Here is a 10,513-nt window from a genome sequence, read left to right as displayed (position 1 = left end):
CCCTGTGTTTCCAACAAGAAATAACAATTCTTTAAGTTTTAGGCGCTATTATTTAAAGTATCTAACAATTATAAGCAGTTCCTTATTATATATTTTATAGTTTAATTTAGTAGGGGTAAGTTTCTAGGAGAGAAAGGCTACTAGGCGCAGCTCGCCGTTCTTATTATACTGCGATAATATTCCTCCTAGTATATAATTAGATAAGTCTAATTTAATAATACATTTAAGGTCCGGATTAAAGTAGGTAAGGATTAAAGCAGTTATAAAATAATATTTTAGGTCGTTAAAAGCTTGTTTATATTTAGTAGTCCATTTAAATCTTATATTCTTCCTTATTAAGTTTACTAATAGCTAAATAATTTTTAAGAAGTAATTAATAAATCGACGGTAGAAATTTGCGAATCCTAAAAATCCTTAGATATCTTATATACTACTAGGACTTTCCTAGTTTATAATTACAGCAATTTTCTTAGGGTCCATTTTAATTCCGTTGCGGGATATAATTAGGCCTAAGTATATAACTTCAGATGTATAGAACTTACATTTCTTAATATCGCATTATAAGCCTGCGTCTTATAGGCGTTTAAGGACCATTTAGATGTGCTTCTAATACTTAAAAAGTAAAGATAAATAGATTAAAATATTATTAATATACGCGGTAATAAATATATTAAGGAATTCGTAAAGTATATTGTTAACGTATTACTAAAATATACTAGGACCGTTCTTTACGCCGAACGGCATTACTAGGTATTTAAAAAGTCCCTATTGTATACGGAAAGCCGTATACTTTTTATCTCCTTTATAAACACGGATTTAATTAAAGGTAGCAACTACGTTAAGCTTCGTAAAGTATTATACTTTTGCTAAGTAATTAAGCGTTTCTTAAAGCAGAGGAATTAGATATTGGTTTGAATTGTAATTGTATTTAGGGCTTAATAATTAACACAGAATCTTAAGCCTCCTTTAGATTTCTTAATGAATAGTATAGGTAAGGCGAATGGTAATTAACTAGGGCGAATAAATCCTTTCTTTAGGTGCTCTTTAAGGTATTATTATATTACGAGCAGCTCTTCTTGCGATATACCGTATAACGGGCCGAACTTTGGCGTTATACTAGGTTTAAGTTCTATTTTAAAATCGTGCTCGTTTTAATGCGGGGGTAGTTAGTTTGTAAATTGTTTTTTAAACGTATTAATTAGATTATAATGTTCTTTAGGTATAAGAGGTTGGGGGTTAATATATTGCTTTAGTTTTAACGCCTTTTTAATATCTTCTAGTATTATAGTAAAGATCTTATAGTCTTATTTTCTTGCTAATAAATAAAAGGGTGCGGCTTATATTATACGAATTTTAAGAGGTTTTAATATATTATCTTCGCATTCTTTCTCGCGATTAGTAGTCGTGACTTTATTATATTGGTTTAAGGTTTATAGTAAGGGTAATTTATATTATATTAAATTTAAATAGTTATATATATGTTTATAGGGCAAGTGGTATTTTAAGTAATAACTTCGGCAGTAGGTTATACGGAATTTTATATTTCTTTAACCCAGCTAATTAAAGGGTCGTGTTGTTTTAGCTATCTATATTTAAGTATTACCTTATAATACTTTAAGGGTATTATAAATAGGGAAACGTATTTAAGGTNTTTNCNTATNNNNATCTTTANNAGAGNNTAGTNCGTTAGTTTACCGTATATTAAAGGCTTGCNATTAAAGCCTTATAGGCCTTAGGGCTTATTAAGTTTCTTTAAATTTAAGTGTTAAGTTTTTGCGTAGTTTATATTAATAAAGCCCATGCTAGTGGCTCCGCTGTCTATAAGGATTTATACTTCCTTCTATTTTCTAAGTATTTAAATTTCGCTAAGTATATTAAGGGAGTTGTGTTATATATTAGCGCTAGAAGAGCCTAGATACTTATACTCTTCTACTTCTTATTCTAAGGCGCGACTTGGCCCTAGAATAATTCGTTTTCTAAGTTAACCAAAGGCGAGATACTTTATAGCGACTAAGTATAATTTATAAAATAAGTATAATTTAAGGACCAAGAGGAGCTACGGCAGACCTTTTTAAAAGGGTAAGTTTGGCAATCCCTTTAAATATATCCCTTTTTTCCACATCTAAAACATTCTCTATTTATGGCTTATATTCTTTATTTATTAGTTCCTAAGGGTATATAGAATTGAGTAGTATTAAGGTCTATAGGGTTATATATAGGGCTTTTAGGTCTTAGAAATGGATCGCGCTTTAGGGTATATACTAGTTTTATAGAGTTTTAAACGTAAGGTATAGTTAGCTTTAGGGAACGAGTCTGTTTATTATATTAAAGGTCCTTATTAATTCGTTAATATATTATAGCAAATTTGGGTAAGTCCTTTAGTAGTTCTCTACCTATTAACTATACTCTAATTTTATCTAAAATAGCTTAGCGGAGAGCAGTAACTCTAGCGGCTTTATTCTAATCTAGTTTACTAATAAGGCCTAAAAATTCTAAAAAGAAGCTAGTAAAGTCTTAGTTCCGTTATTATAGGTTTTTAAGTTTAGTAATAGCTGTATATTCGCGGCTGGCGTTATTATACGTTCGTTCTAGTAGAGAGATAAAGATTTTAAAATTAATAAAGGTGCTATTACGGAAGAATGGGTCTATAGTTTGTGTAGCGTCTTTGCTTAAATGAGACATTCTATAGCTAATCTTGCTAGCTTTAGTAGGGTATTAGTTATAGTTTATTAAAAGTTTAAGACGGAGCTTAGTTATAAAGGGATGTAGGTTATTTTAATTTCTATTAAATATTAGAGGGTTAGGGAGCTTTTTAGATTTTATAGTAGGTACTAGGTTCGTTATAGGTACGGGTTAAGCTGCCGTTACTAGTTTAGGGTTTATATTTAATGGGTTAGGTTTATATATAGTTATTTTAATTTTGTTTATAGGTGTTACTATTAGGGTCTCTAACGCAAGTACTTTGGCGTTATAGAGTTCTTTATGTATTGCCTTAATTAATTACTAATGCTAAGCTTCTAGTATAGTTCGTTACTAGGCCAAGGCATCTATAAAGGATTGTTATATTATAGTCATTTATTCCCTAACTAGGGCTATAATAGTTAATGCGGCGGATTTAAGTTTATTTACCATTTTAAGGGTATTAGTATTAATGTAACGTAATATAAGGGCGCGGAGAGACTTTAGGGAAGATTTGAAGGAATAATATAAATTCTATCTAAATTTAAGGGTATATAGCTCTCGCTAAGAATAAGACGTTGTGTAAAGAAGAGAAAGGAATAACAAGAGAATTATATAATTAAATAGTCAGGGGCTTAGTGGTCGATGCGTGCGCACGTGCGCACGCGGTCATCGACGGACTTCGGTAATTCGATTGATCTGGTAGATTTTGGTCAAGCGTCGGAATTCATCTGTCGAGTGTTTCACCGAGACATTCCTACTGTAACTGGGCTAGTCCCGTTACACTAATATCTTTGCGGTAAAAAATAGGCAACCCCGTATACTGCCTATTTTTAAGTTATCTATTTAGTTTAGGGACCAAACCATCTAGGGGAGAGGAGTACTATTACGGCACTAACCTGACGCATACTGTTTCATACTATCTCGTACTGTTTCCTACTGTTGGCTAGCCCACCACTAGCGACTTGGCGGCTGGCCCTACTATTTATATACAATACCCCCTTTCCACCTTCTTCCCCTCTTCATACCACAACGTAGTTATTCAGTCTACTTCATTGTAGCACTGTGACAGCATCTAATTACTAACTCTCGCAATTGCCTTAAAGCCGACATCATTAAAGCAAATAAGTGCCTTAAGTCGTGGTTTAGGCGTCCGGAGCCCGGAGCCTTTAATAAAGGTGACGATTCTAATATTAATGAGTAGGAGGGAGAGGAGAAAGAGGAGGTAGTTAAGGAAGCATATAAGGGAGTAGATAAGAGCTTAGATAAAGATAACGATTAAGGCGACGCTGAGGTAAAATATACACTGATTAAGGATTAATTAAGGCTTAACACCATACCAAGGCTCGCGATAGTACGTACAACAATTAATACTATTAGTATTTTTTACTGACTTTGCGGAGGCTCTATAGGCTCTCTATATTTTCTTAACAACGTCGTGGCTTCCTTTTAGCTTTCCTACCTTTCTGTACACTAGATCGCCCCTAAATCTATATCTTATATTTGGTTCTAATTGGTTAAACCGGTTATATAACCGGTTTAAAGCTTTAATTCGAAATCTGGATTGGTTTTTGCCTCATTTTTGTATCCAATCCAAACCAGTTGCATCACTGCTCGGGCTTGCAGCCCTTTCCCTCCTCATCGGTTCGTCTCCGTACGAGGCTATTGCCATACTCTTTACCATATCGTCCTCTTCCATCGACTCTCCTGTGACTCACGCTCAGCTTGCCTGCTCCCTACCGTACACCTGGGCAATACGCCTTACACAATAAGAGGTTCTCGTTCGAGCCTTTTTAATAAGAACTGCAACAACCTAAGGTTATTTAAATTGCCGATCTCGTATATATCTAGCTATCTAGGCCTAGTCCTTAGAGTTAAGCTTTAAGAGATACTCGTTCCAACCCTACGCATATATACAGAAAGGAATCCTATATATAAAATAGCCCTGATTCGTCCTTAGTAGCCTTAACCGGCGCTTCTAGCCTCTACTATCCCCTCTTAGCTTTATTATAGTATTAATAGATAGACCTACTAGTGGCTTTTAAGCGCTATCCCTTAACCCGTCAGCGCCCATCCATTATCAATAAAGATTCGCTATTGTTGTTGATTGGGTATTTTGTATTTACCCAACTTCTCCGATTGGCCTAATTATTATCGATAAGAGAAGGACCAATTTTGACGGGTTAAGCGATAGTCTCGCGAGGAGGGTTAGGTTTGATTCCTGTCCAAACATGTAATCTAGTCACGAATCTCTATGGATGGTGATATACAGAGCTTATGAAGCTCTAAAGCTGCAAAGTGACCGGTCACAGATTAAAAAAGGGAACAAAATGAATGAAAGTACTTTCTTAGTTTCGTAAATCAGGAAAGTATAGGTATCTCGAAACGAAGAAACACTCGCTCTATGACTCCTGCCAGTCTATAGCAGTATATTTGCAAAGCCCATAATAATTACTCCAACTCCTAATTGATCTCATATCTTTGTGGAGCCCAACTCTTCAACCAGCTCCTCGCCTTATCCAAGTCACCGCCCTCTGCTTCTAACGCAGCAACACACCACTCCATAGCATAACCCCCCTTCCCATCCAACCCTTTCTCAGCCGCCAACAACTCCGCCAGCACTCTCCGTTTCTGGCTCGCCTCATCCACACAGAAATGCAACGGGGTATCATACCCCTTACCCGCTAGCCCCTCCAACCACGGCTTCACCAGCGGCAGCGCTTCCTTCGTCGAAACAGCTTTCCCATCTCCGCCCCTATTCGCGCGCCCGGTCCTGCAGAACTCATTCACGCACCACTTCTTCCCGCACCCGGTCAGCAGCTGCGAAAGATAGCGTCTCTCCACGCGCCGCCTCAGCGCCTTGCCCTCCGGGTCGTACAGGCTGACGTACAGCGGGCCAAAGCAGACGCTGCACAGGCCGACATCGTTCCCGGGGCCCTGGCTCATGCGGGTGCCGGCGCGCGTGTCGCCGTTCTTGCCCGCGCCGTCCTGCGTGCGGCCGCAGTTGGTGTTGCGGCAGAGCCGCGGCGGCCGCCGCGAGAGCCGCTCCAAGTCGTGGTACTTGAGGTGCGTGGCCATGTCGCGCAGCCGCACGATGGCGTTGCAGAGGTGGCATTCGGTGGTGCGCGCGCCGTCGGCTAGCTCGTGCGGGGTTAGGCCTGAGAGGAAGAGCTCCGGGGTTGGGTTGAGCGGGTCGCCTTCTTGGGGGACTTGGAGGTGACAGAAGCGGCAGAGGATCAGCTTGCCGGGACAGGTGCTTGTGCGGTGTTGGGCGAGGGTTGGGATGGAGGGGAATTCGAGGTCGCAGGACGGGCAGGTTTGAGGGGTGTGGAAGATGGAGTCGTGCTTTGCGTGGCTGAGAGGTGTGTTGCCGTGGAAGGTGTCGTGAGGGCAATGCCAATGGTTTTGAAATGCAGGAGAGCGCTTTTGGAACACGGTGCCACAACCTTGTGGACAGAGGATATTGTTACGGAGACAGAAGTTCTCGTGAAGGAAGAGAGTTCGTTGAAGGATCCATTGCTTGCAGTTCTTGCACTGTACCTCATCTGGATTGTGTGAAGATTCCGAGCTAACTGAGTCTTTTGATATAGTATCGGTGGTTGGGTCGAATGGTAATGCGCGTATACGGAACTTCTTTGGTATACTAGACGATGTTTCCACACTTTCAGGGCTTTTAGGAGTATATGCATGAATTGATACCCATATCGCTTCAGCCTCCTCTAATTCAACGTTCGTAGGTTGCAATCGGATGCGCTTCGGATACCTGCTGGAGAATTCTGCGAAGACATATTCGTCTTCTCTCGGGCGTGCTCGCTGCTGTGCTGAGTGCGGACTAACGAAGAAGTCTATCTCATCCTCTTCGTCCACTCCGCTGAGCTCAATCTCAAGTCCCTGAGACCGATCCCAAGATGAGATTTCGTAATCGACGTATTCACCACCAAGCACCTGGCCATCCTGTCCACGCAGTAATTCCATCTTCCCGCCAACCGAGCTCCCTTTTGTGGTTCCCGGTGCCTTTTGTGCTTTTGCAGCAATTTTCTTGAGTGTTTCTCGAGCCTGCTCTTCGTTTAAAGCTTCTATGTCTACCTCAAGGTCGGTATCCACAACACAGATGCCGTCGCCTTCCGGCTTGAAACCATCCACTAAAAACCTGAACTCCTCATTCTTCCCGCCGACTCCCCGTCCTCCGTGTATCACTAACACTTCGCCATTTGTCAGAGTCGTAAAGTTGGCGCGCATATGCTGTTCTAGGAGTGATTTCCAGTCTTCCGGATCGTATCCCGCTTCCAAAGGCCGTAACTTGACGTATGTTCCCTTTGGTAGTTGCTTGGCATGGATTGTGAGTTTTTGTACAGAGTTCCCGTTGACCGCCAGCTGCTCAATACCGTTCACCATGACCTCATCATGGTCACCGGAATTGCTGCCAACACTCTCTGGCGTTATGTGACCCTCACTGTCCTCGAGGCCGAGGGATTCCTGCAAGAACTTGCTCACGACGACCTCGCCTTCTTCTGCAGAGAACTCCCGTATACCAGCATATACCACTCGTCCATTCTGTGGGTTAACTATCCGGAATATGAGAGGGTGTGGAAGCTGTTGCTGTCTATCTTGGAGTTGTGCGCGTGCTTGCCTTTCTGCAGCGTAAGTGTAGGGATTGAACGGATCGAAGGCGGTCGTGTGAGGGCCGGACGACGATTCGGTAACGACGACTGGTGCAGCTGCGAGGAGCTGTTCGAGTGTGGAAGGAGGAAGTAGGATTTTGTCACCCGGTAAGGAGGAAGCTCTAGATGGCGGTGCGACGGAGAACTGTGAGGACCATGTTAAAGAAATAGGATTTGACGACATGCTTCAAATGCTTCAAATGATTCTATATGTAGAAAGCTAAAAGGAAAAAGGAAAAAAAAAAGTGTACCATTAAACCGAAAGATGTAAGCAAAAGTCGAGAAATAGAGACGTGTTCGTGGTTTATGCGGTATGTTGCCTGCTGTGGCTGACAATTTCGTGCGGCTCTTCCAGAAGCTTCACAGGCGATGGCGATGAGCTCGATGCGTAATAGTAATGTGGACAAAAAGCCCCCACGTCGGCGGCGAGATAACTAAACCTTGCCTCCCCAGATCTCTGGCCTTGCCCCTTTTGGGAAATCCGAGTACGGCGTCCGAGCGCGTTGCATGGATGTGGGCTGTCAGTATCCCCCGCCATTGCCCTCCACACTATCCAACAAAAGCATACCAGCACGCCTCAACAATCTGCATCCCTCTTGCTTCCCGGCCCAGTCTTATAATCTTGGTAATGCCCAGAACTCGTCACGTGTCCCTAATGCGCGGCCATCTGCCGCTTTCTCTTAAACTCTCTTGAAAAAAGTTCCCGTTTCTAACGTACAGCACTTTTTTATGAGCATCTGGGTGGGTTGCATTGCTACCTGGAATGGCTCCATCTCCTGATGGTAATATGCACACTACCCTTCTCGATCTTTTATCGAATACCCTTGTTTTGCGCCAGACCACGCCCTATCTACCCATTTCCGCCCTCTACGCCCTTGCAGCCGCTTCAACGTCGTTTCACCACCTCGTGCATCACTCACCCGAAGTGTTCCGTTACTTAGACCTGTCGACGGTCAAGTCTACCTTCGTGCCCTATGTTCCCCTTGATTCCGGGGGCAACAATTGGCGCAGCGAGCGCATGGATGAAGCCCTTACCGAAGACGAGTTCTATTCCGGTCCGCTCCGAGGTATCTTCTCAAAGCTGGGGAGAAGCGGCCTTCTGAGGAATGTGCATACTCTAGTGCTTGACGGCTTGAGCGTACCTGCAGATCTAGTGCGGGAGATTATCGTGGAGGACAGGTTCAACGTCCGGATCCTCTCCATTAGAGAGGTTGAGAACTTGAACGAAAAAAAGCTTATCCAGTGTCTAAAATATGCCGTTAGGCCGACGAGACCAGAGAATACCCCAAGGCTTAAAGGCTTGTACTATTTCGGTCCCCGAGAGCCTCTTCCGGTTGAACATACCCCAATGAAGAAGAGGAAATCGCCTCCTGGGGGTCCCCAAGGCGTTAAATCCTCCCAGGGTGCTCAAATTAGCGCCCAGTGGAATCAACGCTCTTCTGAAGCTTTGACTACTGCTCTTACTCGGACTGAGGAAAAGTGGTATCAACCTTCCGGCCGCATCACCATCAAACGCCCTCATGCTGAATGGCCTGAAACTCTCCAAGCTTGTGAAGGAATCATTTTCTTCGATGCAGTACTTTGTCGAGGTCCACGCCACGATGTACAGACCGCATACATCAATGATGGGCAAAACACTGGCGTCCCGCATCCTTTCTCATATCTAAAACCAGCTGTCGCCACTATTGCTCTTGGGCCATCCGGCTGTAATAGCTGCTACTCTGTTCAAGAAGGCGCTGCCTACTTTGGACAGTCCCCGGCTGCTCACCTCCCACTTCTAAGCCCGCCACCCCTGCACTCGGCTTCCATTCGCGCTGCGCAGATGCCATCCACCACTGATGGTTCGGCTACACTACCTCTGATCGTCCGTTGCGAAGACTGCCTCCGTGGCCGTTGGTGCGAGCGCTGTAACAAATGGTGGGATGAGCCGTGCTACTCTGGGTCCGCGGCGGCCTCAAGAACGGAGTTACAACAAACGGAGTACATGGAACAAGTAAATGGAGCGCTTGAATTCAGACAACAAAAGGAAATCAAGGTACATATGGGTCTCTGCATTGATCAGTGCCTGGTCAGAAAATGATTGCCGGGGCAGGCAGCGCTTGCACGTGGGGATAAATTTCTACCTTGGCGCGCGAAAGATAATATTAATTACCCAAGAGGCGGTTACGAAATAGTTGGATTCCTGATGACAGCCTTTCCGGCTGGCCTTCGAGCCGACTATCAGTTAACAGCACCTTGAACGCGGTCCTGGCGCGCCAGGTATGTCTTTGGACTATCCAAAAGGTACAGGCTGACACAATTTGTGGCAGATCGGTGTAAAACGAGATTGCTTTGGATGCGGCTATACCGTATGTCCTTATAACTCTCGATTCCCATCTACATCCTTCAAAGTTTGTACTACTCCAAGCTCTAACATAGGCTAACGTATCGTAGTGTGCCGAGTGTAAAGAACTCTACATCCGTAGATGTAAGAAATGTCGAAGAAATGAATATTGTGTTGTGGATCACGATGCTTCTTCGGCCATGATAGCACATCATTTATCAGATCTGGTGCGCCTAGACACTTTTCCCTTCTTAAAGAACCAAAATAGCTAAGCTATTTTTTAGTGTGATTGGTGTAACTACACTTCGCGGCGTTCTGGGCCATACTAAGAACATATTTGGATACTTCTCTTTAATTGGGTGAGGACCACTATTTCGGTTAGTGAAGGCATAATGGAACTTGGAGAAAAATAACTTGGGATGTATTGAAATTGACACCCCTCTCTTAAGAGCGGCTTTTGAAACTAAAGATACCCTACTCCATGCTAAATAAACTTGGCTTCTTTGTGAATTTTCTTTGGAATTCTGTGTGTGGTTAAAAATGCTGTTCTGAACATACTGTCAGATAACTCATATAGAGCTATTCATTGATGAAATGGGTTGATTGATTGATGATCTTGATCGTGTCTTGATCGTTGCTCGACCTAGGGCCCCTGGGCTTAGACGAAGATATTTACAATGCACGTGACCCATACACGTGACTCGTGCACGTCCTACGCCTCCGAGAATACAGATTATCTGACACACCCCCTTAGCTTCGACCTGGTCGAGGACGAAGCTAGCCACCTTCTCGTGTCCGTCCATGCGTTAAATGAACCGTAATCTCATCTAAATCCTTCCGTCTCGCCCTA

At 43.2% G+C, this 10,513-nt stretch overlaps 1 protein-coding gene across 1 annotated transcript; it reads left to right on the top strand.

Moving 5' to 3' along the window:
• Positions 1–7,925: 7,925 nt before the first annotated feature.
• K441DRAFT_657524 (uncharacterized protein) lies at positions 7,926–10,262 on the top strand. Its single transcript, XM_067648195.1, has 4 exons — positions 7,926–9,375; positions 9,650–9,688; positions 9,774–9,890; positions 9,948–10,262. The coding sequence occupies exons 1-4, from the start codon at positions 8,104–8,106 to the stop codon at positions 9,990–9,992; spliced, it is 1,473 nt and encodes a 490-aa protein (XP_067505676.1). The 5' UTR covers positions 7,926–8,103; the 3' UTR covers positions 9,993–10,262.
• The last annotated feature ends 251 nt before the right edge of the window (positions 10,263–10,513 follow it).

Source organism: Cenococcum geophilum (assembly GCF_001692895.1).
Source record: "Cenococcum geophilum 1.58 unplaced genomic scaffold K441scaffold_14, whole genome shotgun sequence".
Lineage (NCBI taxonomy): Eukaryota > Fungi > Ascomycota > Dothideomycetes > Gloniales > Gloniaceae > Cenococcum > Cenococcum geophilum.
Note: the sequence above shows the minus strand (reverse complement) of the source record. Positions and strands in the feature narration are given on the sequence as shown.

Bases quoted from the DNA above. Each gene is read 5' to 3' on its own strand.
- K441DRAFT_657524 (XM_067648195.1), top strand. From the start codon at position 8,104: ATGGCTCCATCTCCTGATGGTAATATGCACACTACCCTTCTCGATCTT. The intron at 9,376-9,649 runs GTACATATGGGT...AATTTGTGGCAG, and splicing joins GACAACAAAAGGAAATCAAG to ATCGGTGTAAAACGAGATTG. The intron at 9,689-9,773 runs GTATGTCCTTAT...AACGTATCGTAG, and splicing joins GCTTTGGATGCGGCTATACC to TGTGCCGAGTGTAAAGAACT.